The 22,399-nt window shown below is 36.7% G+C and overlaps 1 protein-coding gene across 8 annotated transcripts in view; it reads left to right on the top strand.

The window, feature by feature from the left end:
- PALS2 (protein associated with LIN7 2, MAGUK p55 family member) overlaps positions 1 to 21,949 on the top strand; it is a 133,441-nt gene extending 111,492 nt beyond the window's left edge. For 7 of the 8 annotated variants that reach the window (XM_055590583.1, XM_055590587.1, XM_055590584.1 and 4 more), the window contains 3 exons: positions 6,732 to 6,934; positions 7,896 to 8,024; positions 15,401 to 21,949. In XM_055590583.1, the coding sequence (XP_055446558.1) occupies positions 6,732 to 6,934; positions 7,896 to 8,024; positions 15,401 to 15,577 (509 nt within the window). In that variant the 3' untranslated portion in view covers positions 15,578 to 21,949. Of the gene's footprint in view, positions 1 to 6,731; positions 6,942 to 7,895; positions 8,025 to 15,400 lie in introns of all 8 variants that reach the window. The other variant, XM_055590581.1, reaches the window with a different exon arrangement.
- The last annotated feature ends 450 nt before the right edge of the window (positions 21,950 to 22,399 follow it).

The following is a 22,399-nucleotide window of genomic DNA, read 5'->3' as shown; positions in this document are numbered from 1 at the left end:
TCCTGTTTCTGTGCTTCCATTGCTGACAAGCCCCGTTTTGATTCACATAGAATTTCTGTAGATGTTTTAATTCCTTTAAGCTTTCCAAGTCAGGTCTTAGCCTGACATCACTCCATCTCTTTCAGATGAGTTTTAGGGTGTCTCTCCTTTCATCCAGTATGCTTAGACATTCAGTTCTCAGTAACCCTGTTGCTAGCATTCTTAGGGGTGTTGTTTGTAATCCCTTTAGGGCTTGAGTTGCATTGTATACACTGTAAATCAGTAAATCAGACAAATCCTAGTTAAATAGTTAACAAAATAAAAATCTCACTGTGACCAGAGTATTTTAAAGTATTTTGTTTTCTGTTTTTATCAAATTAATGCATGTAGCATATTTTAATTTAGTTCTTAAAAATATATAATGAAAAATAACCCCATCGTCTTCTACCTAGTTACCAGAAACAGTCACTTTTCAATCTTTCTGGTATTTCTTCTGTTAGTCCTCCATATGTTTTAATAATATCTTAATTCTGCTGTTTCTTGCTCTATCCAGTGGGTAGGCCTTATCTACTGTCTTCCTGAGTGTCCTCCCAATATAAAGATAGCTCTCAGTTCAGTTCAGTTGCTCAGTCGTGTCCGACTCTTTGCAACCCCATGAATCGCAGCACACCAGGCCTCCCTGTCCATCACCAACTCCCGGAGTTCACCCAGACTCACATCCATCGAGTCAGTGATGCCATCAGCCATCTCATCCTCTGTCGTCCCCTTCTCCTCCTGCCCCCAATCCCTCCCAGCATCAGAGTCTTTTCCAATGAGTCAACTCTTCGCATGAGGTGGCCAAAGTACTGGAGTTTCAGCTTTAGCATCATTCCTTCCAAAGAAATCCCAGGGCTAATCTCCTTCGGAATGGACTGGTTGGATCTCCTTGCAGTCCAAGGGACTCTCAAGAGTCTTCTCCAACACCACAGTTCAAAAGCATCAATTCTTTGGTGCTCAGCCTTCTTCACAGTCCAACTCTCACATCCATACATGACCACAGGAAAAACCATAGCCTTGACTACACGAACCTTTGTTGGCAAAGTCATGTCTCTGCTTTTCAATATGCTATCTAGGTTGGTCATAACTTTCCTTCCAAGGAGTAAGCGTCTTTTAATTTCATGGCTGCAGTCACCATCTGCAGTGACTTTGGAGCCCAGAAAAATAAAGTCTGACACTGTTTCCACTGTTTCCCCATCTATTTCCCATGAAGTGATGGGACCAGATACCATGATCTTCATTTTCTGAATGTTGAGCTTTAAGCCAACTTTTTCACTCTCCTCTTTCACTTTCATCAAGAGGCTTTTGAGTTCCTCCTCACTTTCTGCCATAAGGGTGGTGTCATCTGCATATCTGAGGTTATTGATATTTCTCCCGGCAATCTTGATTCCAGCTTGTGTTTCTTCCAGCCCAGCGTTTCTCATGAGGTACTCTGCATATAAGTTAAATAGACAGGGTGACAATATACAGCCTTGACATACTCCTTTTCCTATTTGGAACCAGTCTGTTGTTCCATGTCCAGTTCTAACTGTTGCTTCCTGACCTGCATATAGGTTTCTCAAGAGGCAGGTCAGGTGGTCTGGTATTCCCATCTCTTTCAGAATTTTCCACAGTTGATTGTGATCCACACAGTCAAAGGCTTTGGCATAGTCAATAAAGCAGAAATAGATGTTTTTCTGGAACTCTCTTGCTTTTCCCATGATCCAGTGGATGTTGGCAATTTGATCTCTGGTTCCTCTGCCTTTTCTAAAACCAGCTTGAACGTCAGGAAGTTCACGTTCACATATTGCTGAAGTCTGGCTTGGAGAATTTTGAGCATTACTTTACTAGCATGTGAGCTGAGTGCAATTGTGTGGTAGTTTGAGTATTCTTTGGCATTGCCTTTCTTTGGGATTGGAATGAAAACTGACCTTTTCCAGTCCTGTGGCCACTGCTGAGTTTTCCACATTTGCTGGCATATTGAGTGCAGCACTTTCACAGCATCATCTTTCAGGATTTGGAATAGCTCAACTGGAATTCCATCACCTCCACTAGCTTTGTTCATAGTGATGCTTTCTAAGGCCCACTTGACTTCACATTCCAGGATGTCTGCCTCTAGGTCAGTGATCACACCATCGTGATTATCTGGGCCAGTCAATCTTTGTTTTAATACAAAACTATATGCATGAATTATGACAGAATTCATGCATATAGTTTCGTATTAAAACAAAGACTGGCTTATTCGGTAAGTCACGCATTTTTCTTGGAGACCTCAGTCTCACAAGCCTCAGTCCTCCTGCTTCAGTGAGGACTACACACACTCCTCTCTGTCTATCCCACGTTAGCATAAGGATGTTTCCCTTTATTGTTGTCCTGAGTTGAAGCTATGGCTTCTGGGTCCCATTCTTTTTCTTTCTTGGTTTATTGCATTGTTTTGCTGCGGCACATCACTTGCAGCTTGACAGGAAATGGTGTATGGATGTTAATTTTTGGATCTTTGTGTTTGAAGTTGTATATTTTTTGCCCTGTATTTGATTAATTGAGAATAGAAAGTCTAAATTGTAATACTGAAAAGATGTTACTCTTGAATCCAGTTTGGTTAAAAAGTCTGTTGTTCAGTCATCAGGTCATGTCCAACTCTTTGAGACCCCGTAGACTGCAGCACACCAGGCTTCCCTGCTCCTCACCATCTCCCAGAATTTGCCCAAGTTCATGTCCATTGAATCAGTGATGCCATATAATCAATTTATCTTCCGTTGCCCTCTTCTTCTTCTGCTTTCATTCTTTCCCAGCATCAGGGTCTTTTAAGAAGTCTAGGACGTCATTCTAATTTTTGTTCTTTTATAAATGACCTGATTTTCCTTCAGAGTCTTTTTATTTTGTTGGCTTTCATTATCTTATAATAATGATGTGCCTTTGTGTGCATCTATTTTTATTCCTTGTGCTGATGATTGTGGCTCTTCAGACTAGAAATTCATGCTCTTCCATTCTAGGGAATTATGTTTCTTGGATGATTTCTCTCTGTTTTCTGTTTTGACTTGTTCTAGAATTTCTATTAGCTAGATGTTGAACATCCTGGATTTATCTCCTTTGTCTCTTACTTTTCATATTGTCCAGCCTTTTATCTTTTTTTTTTTTTTTTTTTTTTTTTTATGATTTATGATTTTTTTTTTTAATGTTTTGATTTTCCATTTTATTTATTTTTTTTTATTTATTTTTTTTTATTTTTTTTTTATTTTTTTTTTTTAATTTTATTTTATTTTTAAACTTTACATAACTGTATTAGATTTGCCAAATATCAAAATGAATCCGCCACAGGTATACATGTGTTCCCCATCCTGAACCCTCCTCCCTCCTCCCTCCCCATTCCATCCCTCTGGGTCGTCCCAGTGCACCAGCCCCAAGCATCCAGTATCGTGCATCGAACCTGGACTGGCAACTCATTTCATACATGATATTTACATGTTTCAATGCCATTCTCCCAAATCTTCCCACCAGCCTTTTATCTTTTTATTCTACTCTTTAAAAGATTACCGTGAATTCTTTATCTTCTATCTCATCAGTGTTTATCACAACTAGTCATAATTTTCATTTTAGGATTATTTTCTGTTTCCTCTTTAATTTTTTTCCCCCATAGCACCATCTGTTTCTGGGAACTATCTCTGCTTTATCTCTAAGAATATTAAATAGTGAGTGTAATTATTTTTTATGTTTCTGTTGTATAGGATGATTAAAATATTCTGGAGATGAATAATGGTAATGGTTGCACAACAGTGTTAATGTACTTAATGCCACTGAATTGTACACTTAATAATGGTTAAAATGATAAATTTTATGTTATGTATATATTATCATGATTAAAAAACCCTAAGAATTAATCATATTAGCTTCTTAATATTCTAGTATATAAGTATACCATGCTTTATTTAACCCTCTCTGTTATCCTCCATTTGCATGGTTTGGGTGGCATTTTTGTTACAAGTAACTAAATTGTGTATATGTAAATCTCAGATGTAAAATTAGTAAACCAAAGGATATATATGTAGAGAGGGATTTATACATAGAAGTATAAATATATTTATTTCATCTTGCTTTCTTCATGCCAAATTAATTTACAGAAAGATATACTATTTTACCTTTCAACAGATTTATTTTTAGTAACTGTAAATATTCATATATGAATTTTTATATAGAATTATGTATGTATATCCACACATAAACTCTCACTTCGTTACATGACGTTGGTGTGTCTTACTTTTTTTAAATCATTCACATTTATATAACATCTAGTTTTTATTAAGCTTCAGAATTAACACATACAAAAAAATATTAAGTGTGACAAGTTTCCTTAACTTGTGATACATTGTCTGGTGGTCTGGATGGCAAGGTCTCATAGGGAAGGAGGTAAATACTGCTGTTAGATTAAGTTGATTTCATTTTCTTTATATATTATATGATCCTAAAATAAAATATTAAAAATTATTCATCTACTTGGCTAAACCACCTTATTAATTATGTTTTCTCTTTACTATGTCTTGGAATAGTTAACAAATGTTACTTTGTTGCTTATTTCCTCACTATATGAAGAGCTGCTGAAGATTAGAATTTTGCTAAACAATCTATTAGTTACCATAAAAGTCTAAGGAATCAGCTGTAGTTAAGTCACCCTGATCTAATTTCTCTGTTCTAAAAATGGAAAAAGACTTAATTATGTGGCAGTTTAGATTGTGTGTGTGTGTCCACTAGAGAATGGTATTGTAGTTAAAATTCACTTGTAAACCAAAAACATTTCACCAATAATGTGAGATTCTCTCCACGTGATAGAGGCAGTGGTAGAGGCAGTGTGTGTGTCTGTACATTCGACTTCAGGCAGCACATTTCCATATGTGGTTTCACTGGTGCATCACCAAAAGTCATACTCTTCTAAAATTATCTTCACAGATACTAAGCCAAGTCCTAGCATGTGTGTAGTTGGGGAACTTCAAATTGCCTTCGAAATTTTATCATACCACTTGTGGTAAAGAATTCCAGAAACCTTAGAGATTACACATTTTTTAATATGAAAAGTCATTATAGCATCTTGAAGCTCTTTAAGTGACTTCATAAATCTCTCTACAGTAATCTGGGATGAGCCAGAAAACAGCAGGGGAAAAAGGGAATTGTCTTGTACATAATGATCTCATTTATCAATTAGACCCTTGTTACTGAGCTTGAACTTAAAGTTTTGTTCTTATAAAAGTTTTCTTGGTGTGTTGTTACAAATAGTCCAAATAGTGACTGTCACTTTTTCATCTGTTTACTTTCTAACTTTAATTGCATATGGTTAATGATTTCCTCAGATATTCTGCTCGTGTAAGTACTTGACTAATAGAAGTAGAATTTATATATATATATATATATATATATTTATATATATATATCTGATGTAGCCAAACTCAGATTAAGGTTAAACTTGAATATACACACACGTACACAAATTACCTTTCTTCCTAGGGAGTTCTAGCAAGTTGGCAGAGAGTACATAACTGCATTTTTACAACAGTTTGAAAGGTGATAATTATTTGTTCTTAGCACAACCAGGTTGCAAAGGAGTTGTATGTTTCTCAAATACCAGATAAAAGGATCTTTGACTTGATCTCTCTCTCATTCTCTCAGAAAGAATACTTCAGGTCAGAGTAGAGAAAGTAGAACATAGTAACATCCAGGTGGCTAGATCTACCACTGAGGTACAAAACAAAACAGTTAACATTTGGAAATGTCAATTAGAAGGAAGCCAGAAGAAAGGTGTGGTACTAGGGTGAAATAAAGGACAGATAATTTGTGGGTAAAACTACACTTCAGAAAATTGATAATACCAACTAAGAATAGAACTTTGCTCACTTATTGGACTTGCAATTAGGCAGTGTTAAAGTATAAAGAAATTAATACTCCTTAAGAGAAAGGGAGTATTGGTCAGATAGAAAAGACACTCATTTGCAATATATTTCACACTTAAGAAGGAAATGGCAACCCACTCCAGTACTCTTGCCTGGAGAATCCCATGGAGGGAGGAGCCTGGTAGGCTACAGTCCATGGGGTCGCAAAGAGTCGACACGACTGAGTGACTGTGACTTGACTTCACACTTATTAGCTCTTACCTTAGTTAAGAATTTCAAGTTAGGGCTCTGCTTCTAGGTAAAATATATTTCGAGTTTCAAACTGACTTTATATAGCATATTTTTGGATGTAAATTGTATATTGGAGACTACCTCTTAAAACATTTCTGTGGATCAGGGTCAGTAAACTTTTTTATTTTAGATTTTGTAGTCCGTTTAGTCTGTACCACAGCTATTCTGAGAAGGAAATGGCAACCCACTCCAGTATTCTTGCCTGGAGAATGCCAGGGACAGAGGCACCTAGTAGGCTGCCGTCTATGGGGTCACACAGAGTCGGACACGACTGAAGCGACTTAGCAGCAGCAGCTATTCTGCCTTTGTAAAATGAATGAAAACATGGGTGATAAAATGAATGAGCAAAGCTGTGTGCCAGTAAAACTTTTTTACAGAAGTATTATTATTTACAATAAACAAACAGCTTTTGTAAATAAACTTTATTTACAAAAATAAGATTTGGTCATAGGCCATGGTTTGTCAACCCCTGCACTAAATGTAAAAGTCTTAAGCTACCCTGTACATTTTGGTTTATATTTTAATACATTGCATTGTCTCTATACAAATTCTCAATGCTGTGTTATTTAGTTACTTCACGGAAACCAAGGGAAGATGAAAAAGATGGCCAAGCATATAAATTTGTGTCACGATCTGAGATGGAAGCTGATATTAAAGCTGGAAAGTATTTGGAACATGGGGAATATGAAGGAAATCTCTATGGAACCAAGATCGACTCCATTCTTGAAGTTGTCCAAACTGGAAGAACTTGCATTTTGGATGTCAACCCACAAGTAAGCTGTATGAATTCCAAAGCTGTTTTTTAAGTTTTAGTTCCTATGGAGTTTTTGTCTTCAGATTATGAGGATATCTCTTTTCCTGTATTACCTGTGGCAATAGAAAACCTTATTATGCATCTACAGCTAGTTTACTACATCTCTAATCCATTAGTCATCAGAGACTTGGATGGCAATAGATGCTTGAGTCATACCCCTTCCCACCCAGCGCACACACACCCCCACACATTCACACACATATCCCATTCATTTCATTCTCATTCTGTGTCCTTTACTGACCCCTTCCCACCATTCTACACTCAACCCAATCTCCTTTCCCTACTCAGAAATTTGTATTATTAATAGTTTGGTGCATATCATGCTGTCATTTTAAGTATGCTTTAAATAAAAATATATATATATTTAGAAAATGTAATGGGTTTTCTACTTTTGTTGTTTCTTATATACATAAATGGAAAAATTCTATACAGATTCTTTAGCCTTTTTTCATTAAGCAGTATTTTTTGAAGATTTTTTCATGTTAGGTACTATAGAGCTTTTTTTGTGATTGCTGCATGATATTTCGTAGTACAGATATATGATTATTTATATAACCACTCTCCAGTTAATGGACACTGAAATTATTTCTGCTTTTTCAGTATTAACAGAATTCTACAATTAACATAGAAAGCATTTATATCATTCTTAATGATTTGGAATCATTAAGTTTAATACTTTTTTTTTGTTCAGGGGTACCAAAGAGTAGTGAAACTGAAATCAGAACAAAATTAATGGATCACCATTTTAGGAAAGCACTATATGGAATCAGAAGGATAGAAAGGAGGTGAGGGGATGGGGAGCAGGTGTTAGACTGTGTCCTTTATCTTTAGGAAGAGGGCAGGTGGACTTTGATTATTTAGGGTAACATAATTCAGATTCTAACCCTATATAAATTGGTTTGCAACCTTCTCCTACACAGGCCCTGAAAGTGCTGAGGACATCCGAGTTCATGCCCTATGTTGTGTTCATCGCTGCTCCAGAGCTGGACACGCTGCGCGCCATGCACAAGGCCGTAGTGGAGGCTGGTGTCACTACCAAACTTTTGACGGTGAGGAGTGTTTCTCAGGCTAGCGGTATTATTTTCCTCCTAAAGTTTTTCCTTTTTCTTTTGGGCGTGTGTAATTCTATCTATTTGTATTTATGAAACAAACACATTACATAAGGTATCACAGAATAAAAATATGTTCCCTGGATGTAGTTAGGATTTAGAACAGTATTGCTTTTACTTAAAAATCATCGTCCACTCCATTTTAAAACAGAAGTTTACTCTGTGTGAAAAGGAAATGGAACAGTGTTAAAATGTACATATTAATCTAATTCCTTCTTTTCACTACTGTGGAAACAGGGCCTATACAAGATGTTCATAACGTTTACTATGGGTAGAGTTAGGTGTACTGACTTTTAGTTGTTACATGTTTTCATTTCTCCCTCTCTTTTTCTCATGTTGTGAAAAGTTTTAAATATGTAGAAAAGAGGGAAGACATGAACCCCCATGTGCCCACCACTTAGCTTCAATAACACATGGCCATTTTTGTTACAATTAGACCTCTCTTCCCTTCCTCCCTTACCTTGAATTATTTTGGAGCACATCTTTGATATCACATCAACCATAAATACTTTAGTATTTATCTCTAAAGATAGGCATTTTGGATGTAACCATGAAGCCATTAACACATCAAACATTAGGAAGAGCAGCTTCTTAATATTATCAATATATAGTCTGTATTTGCATTTCCTCAGTATTTATAATTTTTTTTAGTTAGTTTGTTCAAATCAGGATCCAAACAAGATTAACACATTGCATTTACCTAATGTCTTCTAAATCTTTTTCCCCCACCCCAGCTTAATTGAGGTATAATTGATATACACTAAACTATATATGTTGAAAGTACACACCTTGATGAGTTGGGGCTTATGTGTGCACCTGTGAGGCCATCACAGTAAAGAAACGGCATGCCCATCACCTCATAAGTTTCCCTGTGCCCCTTCACAGTCCCTCCCTCCTGCTTCTGCCTCTTCCACAGTTTAGCTGATTAGCCTTGAAATCAGGTAGCTTTAGTCTTCTTTATTCTTTTTCAGGTTGCTCCATGTCTCTAATGAGCTTTATGAATATCTGAAATATAGTTATAATAAATGTTTTCATGTCTTCAAATTCTAACATTTGCATCAGTTCTGGATTATTTAATGACTTTGCTCCTCATTGTGAGTCTTATTTTCTTGCACCTTTGCAGTCCTAGTAATTTATTGGATACATAATATTGTGAATTTTGTCCTGGGAAATGCAGCTATTTGGAAATTGTTTGTTCCTTTCACATCTTGCTTTAAAACCAGAGCAGTTCTCATTCTAGGAGCAATTACTCTTGAGTGCTGAGGCAAAACCCATTTGAGTGCTGTCTCAGATGACCTGTGCCTCAAGAGGTTTTCTGTCCTGCCTGTGGGCATGGATATTGTTTCTGGCTCAGAATGATAGCTTCTCATCCTTCCTGGTGATTCTTTGGTGACCCTGGGTAGTTGTGATGTGCAAGGATTGGTATTCAGCTGAATGCTTGGAGGGGGCTCTTTTGCAAGTCTCCAGAGTTCTCTCTCCACGCTGCTGTTCCATCCTGTATTCTGTCCTGCAAACCCCTGCCGCCTTGTTCTCCCTGGACTGTCAGCTCTGCTGACAACTGAGAGAGTTCAGTAGCCTCCTCCTGGGCTCCGCCTCCCTATGCTGCAGACTGGAAGCTATTTCAAGCTGGTGTGTAACCTGGGATAATCATAGGGCTCACCGTTTCCTGTCTCTGGAATCCCTGGGTTCCATTGCTAACATGGGAAAGATGCACAGTGTCTTTTGTTATTCCGTACTTGTGGTCTGAGTTGTGAGGCAGGAGAGTTCTTCTGATATCTTTTGTGTGTTTTTTTTTAGGAACTGTGATGTGAAGTAGTAGTATTCCAAGTTTGTCATTCATTCTGCATTTATAAACTAGAATTCTTCTAAGTAATGACTTTTTTTCATTAACTAGTTGATTACTCTGAAGTAGAGTATATACAGAAAAGTAGAAAATATACTTGATACTTCCCCTTTATAGATCAGTTTTCAGAATAATGGGTTTGTTCCATAACAGACTCCACAGGTGACCAAATAAGGTTTGTGTTTTTTAGTTTTTAAATCCACAAGCACATGGATTTAAACTTGATATATTTTACTCTATTATTGCAGTTGTTATTCTTATTGATGTTCAAATTGTCCCATTTTTGACCAACGGGGGCTTATTTAAGTTGGCCCTTGAGATCTATTTCATGAGCCTAATGGTCTCATATAGCTTCCCTGCTGTAAGACAGATGTTCCAGGCTCATCTTGTACATTTTCTGTTCCAAGCCAGGAGTCAGCTGTTTATCCAAAAAGCTCTGGTTCCTTTTAGAGTAAATGATGTTTTATTTTAGGACTATAATATTAAAGATGCACATTGTCCCAAGATTGATCATTGTTTCTAGCTTTATGCACCTTTTAGGTAGACAGAGCTCATTTGGATATATGCTTTTCTGTTTGTATGTTTGAAGGAAACTATCTTGAATTTATACTGACACTTCCCAATCAAGTTCAGGATTACAGGGTTTATACTTAACCTCTTTTATATGATAACTCCATTCTCCTGTGCTGAGTATCCCAGTTCTCAAAAACACTGGGAATGTTAAGAGTAGCACATAATTGCTCATTTGCTTTATCTCACAATACACAGCAGTCTGAATATAAGTGTACAAATGCTACCAGGTATGATTCCTGTGAACTGTCTCTTTTATCTTTAGGGTTTATCCCACTAAGTATATCAGTCAAATCAAATCACTATATTTTAAAGTCACTTGAAATACTCCCTGTGTCTGTGCTTAAGTCAGTTATTACTCTTTGATGTGTGAATTGTCTCATCTTTAGCTAGGAGGAGCCTATTCCTCTTATTGTCTGAGTCTTTTTAATACAACCCCAATAACCTTCAGTGATTCTTTGCTTCCTGGTACGAGCTGCTCCAGGTTATCCTTACACATTTCTTGGCCCAGATCTGGAACCAGCCTTTCAAAAGCCCTGGTTCCTTCTAGTGGAAAGTAGTATTTAGGCCTCCTATGGATGCTAGAGGTGTGTATTCAACTTAGCTGGTCATTGTTTCAAGATTTTCTTAGTGACCAGATAAAGGAAACATATTTCCCCCTTTTGGAATATAGACATCATTAGTTCAGTTTGATAGTTTCAACTCAGATTTTACATTTTTACTTAACTTCTTTGACTTTTTTTAATCGTTTTTTTTCCTCCTATGCTGAAAGTCTTCATTCCTAATAACATTAACATAATTTCAGACTTTACATATATATAATAAGCACATACTATATGTGTAATTCCTGAGTCATAAAATTAACAATATGATTATTAAAAAGTTTTAAGTTTCAGACTTAAAACTTTTTTAAAAAATTATGATATATTCCTTGAATATTATTTTAAAGTCACTAAAATAATTCAGTGTTTAAGCCATCAACTTGAAACACTTTTTTATTTTGCTTTTAAGTTTTAGGTATTACTATTTTTTATTTGAATTTAATTTTGTCATATAATTGTATACATTTTCATAGTTCCAGAGTAAATCTTTAAATCAAACAAAATTTAGCTTTACTGTCCTCTGTACTCCAACCTCCCACCTACATAGGTAGCTATTTTCACAATTTTTAATATAAATATGTGTGTGTATCCTCCTGCCCCCATTTCTTACATTAAAGGTAGCTTCTTACATACAGTAGTCTGCCTGCCTTTTTCACTTACTAATACATTCTGGAGATCATTCTATAGCCATACAGAGAGAGAAGTTTTTATTCTTCCATCTATATGGTATACTAGATAATTGTCACAGGATTATTATTGTCAAATAGAATTGATTTGTGTTTTAACAGGACAGATTGCTAATGACTATACTAGGTAAGATTTGTTTATAAGTTGGCCTGTTTATACATCTATAACAAAAGGCTCCTCTGTTCATGGTATGCTCCAGCAAAGTATACTGGAGTGGGTTGCCATTCCTTTCTCCAGGGGAATCTTCCCAACCCAGGTGTTGAACCTGGGTCTTCTGCATTGAGCCACCAGGGAAACCCAAAGATATTTTAGTTGTTTCAAACTGATTTAGAGATCTCAGTGAAAATATTAACTAAAATATAAGTACTAATATCCCTCAAGCTTACTTGAGAACCCACTTCACTATTTTACTTTCCTTTAGGTGTTTTCACCAAATCCATTAACTTATTTACCATTATTAAGCTGCTGTTCCTAGTTTATGTGTTGATAACCCAGACCTGAGCTCCAATTTACACTAGCATTCACCTACTTAACATTACAGCTGCACCTGGATGTCTCATAGACACCTTAAACTTAGCATGTACAAAGTAGAATGTTTTATTTACCCCCCACCCAAAATCATATTTCCCCCACTCCCACCCACCCAACTCTGCGTCTTCTGCAACTATCTATTTATTCAAGCTAGAAACTCGAGCTATTTTTGATTCATTCATATTCCTCACGTTCCATATTCAGCCCATCAGCTAAACTGGATAATTTTATCACCAAAATATATGTCTATTCTGCTGTCATTTCCATCTTCTCTGCCTCCATCATAATCCAGAGATGTCTTCCCATCGCATCTAGGTCTTCCATGACCTAGCCTGTGCCGTCTCAACTTATTACCCCATCCTCCCTTGTCCTCCATCCATCTTGGTGGTCTTTTTATCTTTCAGTATCCATTTTCCCCTTGGATTTTACATTGCTGTTTCCTCTGCCTGGAATGCTCTTTCCTCCACTATAGTTCTCAATTTAAATGTCATTTCAGTTCAGTTCAGTCACTCAGTTGTGTGCAACTCTTTGCAACCCCATGAATCGCAGCACGCCAAACCTCTCTGTCCATCACCAACTCCCGGAGTCTACTCAAATCCATTTCCATTGAGTAGGTGATGCCATCCAGCCATTTCATCCTCTGTCATCGCCTTCTCCTCCTGCCCCCAATCCCTCCCAGCATCAGAGTCTTTTCCAATGAGTCAACTCGTCGCATAAGGTGGCCAAAGTATTGGAGTTTCAGCTTTAGCATCAGTCCTTCCAATGAACACCCAGGACTGATCTCCTTTAGGATGGACTGGTTGGTCTCCTTGCAGTCCAAGGGACTCTCAAGAGTCTTCTCCAACACCACAGTTCAAAAGCATCAATTCTTCAACGCTCAGCTTTCTTCACAGTCCAACTCTCACATCCATACATGACCACAGGAAAAACCATAGCCTTGACTAGACAGACCTTTTTTGGCAAAGTAATGTCTCTGCTTTTGAATATGCTATCTAGGTTGGTCATAACTTTTCTTCCAAGGAGTAAGCGCCTTTTAATTTCATGGCTGCAGTCACCATCTGCAGTGATTTTGGAGCCCAGAAAAATAAAGTCTGACACTGTTTCCACTGTTTCCCCATCTATTTCCCATGAAGTGATGGGACCAGATGCCATGATCTTAGTTTTCTGAATGTTGAGCTTTAAGCCAACTTTTTCACTCTCCTCTTTCACTTTCATCAAGAAGCTTTTTAGATCCTCTTCACTTTCTGCCATAAGGGTGGTGTCATCTGCATATCTGAGGTTATTGATATTTCTCCTGGCAATCTTGATTCCAGCTTGTGCTTCTTCCAGCCCAGCATTTCTCTTCTACTTTGCCTAGAAGTTAAATAAGCAGGGTGACAATACACAGCCTTGACATACTCCTTTTCCTATTTGGAACCAGTCTCTTGTTCTATGTCTGGTTCTAACTGTTGCTTCCTGACCTGCATATAGGTTTCTCAAGAGGCAGGTCAGGTGGTCTGGTATTCCCATCTCTTTCAGAATTTTCCACAGTTGATTGTGATCCATACAGTCAAAGGCTTTGGCATAGTGAATAAAGCAGAAATAGATGTTTTTCTGGAACTCTCTTGCTTTTTCCATGATCCAGCAGATGTTTGCAATTTGATCTCTGGTTCCTCTGCCTTTTCTAAAACCAGCTTGAACACCTGGAAGTTCACGGTTCACATATTGCTGAAGCCTGACTTGGAGAATTTTGAGCATTACTTTACTAGTGTGTGAGATGAGTTCAATTGTGCAGTAGTTTGAGCATTCTTTGTCATTGCCTTTCTTTGGGATTGGAATGAAAACTGACCTTTTCCAGTCCTGTGGCCACTGCTGAGTTTTCCAAATTTGCTGACATATTGAGTGCAGCACTTTCACAGCATCATCTTTCAGGATGTGAAATAGCTCAACTGGAAATGTCATTTAGGTAGGTTAAATGTCATTTATTCATATGTAGAGTCTACTCTGTCTAAGGTAGGTCTCTTAAAATTCTTTGTTCCTGATTGGTTTCTTTCATAGTACTTACTACAACTTGCAAGTTTTTGTTTATTTGCCCTCTTATTTGTCTCCTCCACTAAATGGTAAGAACCCATTCCATCTTATTCACTGTTATATCCATGGATTATGAAACAGACATTTTAATAGGAACTTAATGAATATTTGGAGAACCAGTAGAAGTACTGTGAAATTTAAAACAGTTTAATGAAAAGCTTTACTTGCTCATGAAAAAACCTGTTCTTTACTTATTCTCCCTAAATATTCCAGAATGACTAGAAGTATTTTATGAAATATAAACAATAATGAAATATATAACAAATTAAATTTAAGTGTGTGTGTGTGTTGTTGTTGTTGTTGTTGTTGGGGGTGGGGAGCATGTAGTCATCAAACTATTCTTCTGAGATTCTCTTTCTTAGAGAAAGGCAGTAAATTTGGCTTTGAGCTTAACAGCCACTGAAATTTGGGTTCCATGATTTACAGACTCCATAAAGTAAAAATATTTTGAGAAGACTGATGTAGTCGGGCTGTGCTGTGCTAAGTTGCTTCAGTCGTGTCCTGTTCTTTGAGACCCTATGGACCATAGCCCACCAGGCTTCTCTGTCCATGGGATTCCCCAAGTATGAATACTGGAGTGGGTTGTCATGCCCTCCTCCAGGAGATCTTCCCAACACAGGGATCAAACCTGCATCTCTTGCATCTCCTACATTGGCAGGTAGGTTCTTTACCACTAGTGCTACCTGGAGGCTAGAGACCTACAATAATTCCTTATTACTTTGGATTTCACCCTAAGATTATTGTCAATAGTCCTTTAATTAGGAATCTTATCTTAGTATCAGTGAAACAGAAGACACAGAATACTCATAAATGCAAACATGAATGTAGCTGGAATGACTGGATATGAACAGATGGTAATATATTTTTTAGCACTCTATGTAGATTAGATTTTGAGGATTGATATCACACTCAAAACAAATATCCATCCTAGTTACTTCTTCTTTCATTTTGAGTTGATTGTGAGCAAGTAAGTATACATTGTGTAAACTTTTCCTCTTGAAACTCTTTGCCAGGACTCTGACTTGAAGAAAACAGTGGATGAAAGTGCACGGATTCAGAGAGCATACAACCACTATTTTGATCTGATCATCGTCAATGACAATCTAGACAAAGCCTTTGAGAAACTTCAGACTGCCATAGAGAAACTGAGAATGGAGCCACAGTGGGTCCCAATCAGCTGGGTTTACTGATGATTCAGTAAGGTTCACAATTCAAATAAACTTTCCAAAAAGTGACTGCAACAAATAAACCTACTGAATAAATACATGCACAGATAGAAGATATCTGCCAAGTCCAGGCATTTTTATTGTGTAGATTGAAATACCAGTACACTATTCTGAATTTTTATATAAAATGTGGTTGAGAAGGTGTACTAATATATAATTTATCTTAATTTTTCTAACTTTTTATGGATAATCTTTCTATTCATATCACATAAAGAAATGCGTTGAAGCATTTTGTATATGTTTTGATTTAGTACCCTTGCCTTTTTCATCCAAGGAATTTTCAAATCATTCACTCTAACATTGGTCTCACATTTTCACTGTGATAATGAATACTTGAAATAGTTTTGTAAAGCTGTCATTTAGTTCAGTATTTAGTGAAGGTTCAGCTACTCTTATTAGGAAAAAATAATAGTTTATTGGCCTTCTTTCCTAATATATTCAATTTCTTACAGAAGCAGAATTTTAATGTCAGTGCTACAGCTAGTCTACTACCATCCAAATCTGACATCAGAAGTCTGCTCAGTGCAGCATAGCTTCATTATTTCAGAGTTGTATGGCTATCCGTTCTAATTTACGCAGCTGTGTTAGTTTTTCCCTTCCTGCTCTCTCTCGTGAAAAAATGAAGAGCAGTACCTTGCACTCTCATTCGTTGCAGTGACGGGCTGATGCTTCGTTAACATGTACACGGCGAGCGAGGCCACACCGGCCGGGAGAGTGCCTTATCCTGCAAACCTTGTAACAGAATGACTCTGAGAGCTGATCCATTGTAAAAGTTTAACTGATGAAAGTGTACCTATTGCTTTATACAGTTTTCTATTAGGATATGATCAGCAAATGTGTCATGCCTCTGAAAATTTCTGTGATGCTGAAAAATGCCTCTAAGTTTGCAGTTGGGGGCTTATGTGAACAGTTTGCTTTTTGAAGTGTGATGTGATCATTAGGGTATTTTTTCAGTTTGTTGTGTTGTGAACCAAATCCATTGAACAATTTATGAAATTTGGAAAAAATTGTCAAATGTTTTATCTCACTAGACTACATATATATTATATAATATGTACAGTGTATGTATTATATAATATGCATTAAATAATGTTATATATTTTTTTACATTTGTTAGGAAATGTACTTTTTGTTTAGGAAGTAAACTTTTTGATTAGGAAAACAGTTCTCCTTCTTTAGATACATTAATATATACAAATTTCCAAAATTCATCTCAGTTAATATCTTCCTTTAGGATTCTTTGATGGTATAAATTCTTCTAAAGTATATTCAGAGATGCAGATTATTGTTTAACGAAGTTAGCCATATTTTATACTGCTGCTAGCTTTTCACATAAACAGTATTCACACTTAACAGGTTAGGTGCTTAAACTTTGATGATCATCTTTGGTGGTAGACACCAGATCCCTGGCTGCTGAAATTTGTTTTCCCCTCAGCTAAGACGGTCACATGGAATGCTAGCCTGGAGGACTCAGAGGGAAGAGAAAATACATGGTAATAAGCAGCAGGCACTGTTCTTTTTCACAATGAAACCAAACACCCAAGTAGCTGTATGGAGGTTCGTTGTCCTAGAATAGGAAATTGGTAGCAAAATGGATCATACCCTTTAGTAACTTTGGTAACTTTTAAACCACGTACATTTACATCAAAGTCTTGGCTTCTCAAAGATGAATCAAAGCACAGTGTCGAGATGATGTCCCATGACTTAGCATCTCAACACGCTGTAAATTTTAAGAGAAATTTTATTTTCACATTCTCAGGAAGTATGGTGTCTTCGGCAGTGTGCCTTCGTGCTGCTGCCTGCCGCCTCTAGGGGATCACTGGAGCCGCTGCCTGCGGCCTCTAGGGGATCACTGGAGCCGCTGCCTGCGGCCTCTAGGGGATCACTGGAGCCGCTGCCTGCGGCCTCTAGGGGATCACTGGAGCCGCTGCCTGCGGCCTCTAGGGGATCACTGGAGCCGCTGCCTGCCGCCTCTAGGGGATCACTGGAGCCGCTGCCTGCGGCCTCTAGGGGATCACTGGAGCCGCTGCCTGCGGCCTCTAGGGGATCACTGGAGCAGCTCAAGAAGTCTATCCACAAGATATTTTACCCATCGACACAACAGAGATGGTTTTTACATCAGACATATTTTAGGCCTTATCACATGGTATAAAGTGCACATTATTTAGAAAACAGTCTACACTTGAGTTATTTCTATTATAAATGGTATTCATGACTAACTAGTTTATACACATGAGATTCCTCCTAATATAAAATGGAACAATGCAGTTGATTTCATTTCCATCTAGATGCCAGAGCCGAAAAGAATCAATTTATAGCAAAGTTCATCTATCTCAATAAAGAGTCATTGAACTTGAAACTGAAGTCCCATCTGGTTCTGTAGAAACCAGCAGAGCTCTGCTGGGGCAAGAAGTCCCAGAGGCCCCGGAATTCTCCTATAGCAATGACAGTATAGTTGTGGTCAAGGGAATGTGAACTTCTCCTGTAGGGAAGGTCTAAGATAACTAGCTTTACTGAAGAGAAAATAGCTTAAGGTGACATTAAAAATATTGTTAAAAATATGTGTGCATATGCTTTTGGGAAACAATGTGCCAACATAGTAATGCACCTGAGGATTCCTTGTGGACAGGTGAGCATCCACATTCAGCATTCAGGGCATGATTATTTATATACAGCTAAATATATATATTTTTAAATATACAAATATCGCATATCCGTAGAGTTGATGTCCCTGGATAAGTCATTTAACTGTAACTAGTGTAATAAATGTGATGCACTCAAGTAGAATTTTTCCTTTTATTATAACCAAGCCTTGATTATGCAGTTTCCATTTCTGTTTGATATTTGGATAGTGTCAAATAAAATACTATCCAATACATCAGGACTTTGTTTACTTTTACCATACAACTGCTGAACATAGCTTTCTAAGGTAGAAATCATATCATAAACCCAGTACAGCAGTAGTAGCCTGAACCCTAGACTCTAGAATCTAGTAAATTTAATATAATAGCTTATAAGGACAAGTTTTCTTTAAAAGAGCAAATTGGATATTAACACAAATTTAGAAAAGAATTCAAATTAGCAATAAAATATGTTAGTGTAGCATTATAGACTATGGCCAGGTACTGACTGCTTTGACTGTAATATCCCAGTGACCATAGAAGATGATCTTTGTTTTAAAGAGTCATTTAAATTTGTGCTTATTTTTATGGATAACAACAAGTGTCACAGTCCAGTGATTGGGGTTGATTTTTCAGATGGGTAGCCATGGAGTTAGGTATAATTATTTTAAACTGGTAAATATTAAAGTTTTGAAAATTGGTCTACTTAACATTGTACTTTTATGACTTCTGAAACAACACCCCATTTTCCAGGAACCACAGGCTAGGGAGCCAATAATTTTATAGTGATGAGTCTTTATACTACATATGGAAAAAGCAATCCTGAAGTTTTCTGTATATAGCTAGCAGGTCATTTTTTAAATGTTTGAGTCATCATATATATAATATATATACACAGCTATGTGTATAATATGTAAAATTCTCCCAAGATATATGGATAATAATACTAAAATGTTCACTATGTAATTATAACTAATGCTCTTACATTTTTATTATTTCCAAATTCTTAGACATTATGAAACTTTTCACATAGTTTGCAGAGGCTCTGGTTTTACTTTGAGGCAGATACTAATCCCCTTTCTGAAAAATATATTTGGAATTAAGCTCAGAAAGGTATTCTAACTTTATTTCCTTAGGGAAAAAGGACAGAGTCATGGATGGAAACCTCCTGAAATACTTATTTAAACCGTCAAATGAATTTGAGATATGGTTCAGGCTTAGAGATTATAGTACCTGCCCTTCTCTTGGATTTGTTGTGAGAATTCATGTAATAACATCTGTAATGGATTTGGAGTTCTTGGGAGAAATTCAGTACTTTAAATAACAGGATTATTGTATATAGAACAAGTTAATATTCACAAACTTTTAAGAATACAATTGAGTAATAATTCATCATATCATTTTTTACATATACATTATATGTCTGAAGAAGATAACAATTCTATAATTTTCTTAAGGTAAGATTATTTTTAACTGCATTTTTGCTAGCTTCAAGTTTTAGTTTTAATATTTTCCATAATTTACCATATTACTTGTGTGTTTCTGGAATGACTTAGTACACAGAATCAAAAATGAGTCCTTAAAACACTAGAAAGTGAAGGAATGATGCTATCTCATTTCTAAGACAAGACTTTAAAAGCATGATTTGCACTACTTCTGCAGTACACTGCACTGCATTCTTTAAAATAGTCTCTCTTTTTATAAAAATAGAGCTGGTGCACTTCTACTGGCTGAGATCCTAATTATGACTCCTGACCATATGACCATTGAGAAAATTTACATCTCCCTTTTAATAATACATTTGTTAAATAAGACTAACTTAATATTTATCTTCACCGTAATTTATAACTCTGATGAGGTAAATGGTAAATTGGAAATTCCTTATTAAGCTACTTTATCTGTTTATTATATATATTCATTTGCCCTGAGTTGGCTTATTTTTTAGTTCTTTTAAAGTGTACCTCTCTTGGAGGTAACATAGTGATAGGTGCACACCATTTAGAAATTCTGCCTTCAGTTTTAAAACAGCTCTGAGGATGTTGTTCCAGCCTGAAAGAGGTTGTGTTCTGGTCTCTTAGTGGCCTTGGTCAGGAGGTCTTGAGTTCAGAATCCTTTTCTAAGTCCAGACCTTTAGGAAATCCTCCTCCTCACCAACCAGACCACTCACAAGTCAAAACAAAATTTAAGTAAGCAATCCAGTACTCTATTACATCTGAAGACACTCTGATCTTTGCCCCTTAAAACTGCTTACCTTATTCTTCTGCCTGAAATTTATCACTGCAGCCCTATAGTTCAACCCATAGTATTAAGTTTAAAAGGCATTTGTTTCTTTAAAAGGGGAAACATATTCAGTTACCTCCAGTTGGGGGACCACGAATCCAATAGGACTGCATTTTTTTTTAGTTCTGTTCTCTACCTGCTTCAGGGCACTGGCTGATACTGCAGTGCTATGAGAAATCTGACTTGCGTCCATACACCAAAGCTGACCAGAAGCAACAATTTTTTTTTTTCCCCTACCAGCTTTAATTGTTTTATAATCTCCAGCACAAACTGAATGAACACATCTACAGATGATGTAAATGCCACTTACAACTTGGCAGATTAAATGACTTAATGCTTGTAAATCTGTCTTGAGTCCCAGTGAACAAGTACTGTTACTAACACAGAGCAAAAGCCAAAAGGTCTTATTTTAAAAGTTGGGGATAAATATCTTTATTGCACTTCAGTCACAGCAAGCCAGGGTAGAAACATACAAATATGACAAACTATGCCTGAAACTTAACCTTCTTCACATCAGTCAAGGAGGTCTGGGAGCTTGGAGGATGAGGGAAACTCTGCTATATATATTATTACCATCACTAAACCATAAGTCATTACCAATTAAAATATGTGGTTCTCGTCTTACTCTTAAATACAAGAAGCAGGCAGTGATGTGAGTAACCTTTGCAGGCTTTGCAGGACATACTTTGTTCTGATAGACATGGTCTAACTGAGAAATGCCTTAGTCTTTTTAGTGGAACTTGATTTGAGGAATAGCTGATCTCCATCTGTAACTGAAATACAAGGTAAATACTTCTTTTGGCTGTGTGTTCTCTTTAAAAAAGAACTGCTGATTCCTGTTTCTTCAGTAACGTTGGTTTTTAAGAAAATGTTATCTTGGATTTTGCTAGAAGAATGAACACTGGGGTTCAGCATCTGGTGTACTTTCTACATGTTATGTTAGCTCTATTAAGAACCCATGATGAAAATTTGATGTGAGGACTTTGGGTGTTTTTTCCCCCATTTCATTTTGGTATATTTTTGTTTTGAACACATATGCATGCTCTTTTTAACCTCTAGTCTGTGAAATGATGGTAGAAGAGATTTTTTTTTTAATGGAGGGCAAAATACTTGTTAACAACCAAAAAATTAAAGCTGAACAAGCTGCTAAAGGTGAAAAAGTTTAAAAATAAAATTAATTGCTACTGCTTTCCAAGTAATTGTATTACTAGTACCTGTACAAAAGAGACATTATTGCTGTCCTTGTATAAATAAAATCTACCTGCAGTACAATTAAGTATTGACTTCTCAGCAACTATCCCTGTAAATTTTTCTTTTCACATATTAATATGTTGTCCAAAATGAAATTTACTGAAATGTTCAATCTGTGAGACTGCATACTCCTGGTAAAATATTTTTGTATATATAAAGAAATAAATACTTAATATTGGGAAAATGTAGTATTTCATTTCTAGGTAGAAATAAGGCTTGAAGATAATAAAATATTGAAGGTATCAGGTTAGTTTGGGCAGTTTCTTTGAACTGCTAATCATCTTTGTTAAAAGCTTCTAATGTCAGATTTTTCCCACCAAAACTTATAAATTTTTCACCTGCCTCCCTTTTGTTTTTTAACAAGGAAACCCTAATTATTGTTTCATCTGTCCCAGCCCAAAGATTCCATAGCTTTCAAAGATGACTTAAAGAATTCCAGAGACAGGGAAGATTAAAATACAGGATCAAGAGAAGACCTCTACGCTTAGAAGGCATGAATACTAGGGCCATTTCCCAGTTAGCCAAGAAAAGAAAAACCCTGGTGGGAAAGACAACGCTTTCTGTGGCACACAGCTCAGCCCTGAGGTCTGCGATGAGAAGGGGAGGAGGACCCACTGGACTGACCAAGAGATGG

The sequence above is a fragment of the Bubalus kerabau genome, chromosome 8 (assembly GCF_029407905.1).
Source record: "Bubalus kerabau isolate K-KA32 ecotype Philippines breed swamp buffalo chromosome 8, PCC_UOA_SB_1v2, whole genome shotgun sequence".
Taxonomy (NCBI): Eukaryota; Metazoa; Chordata; class Mammalia; order Artiodactyla; family Bovidae; genus Bubalus; species Bubalus kerabau.
This window is presented reverse-complemented; position numbering and strand designations above follow the sequence as displayed.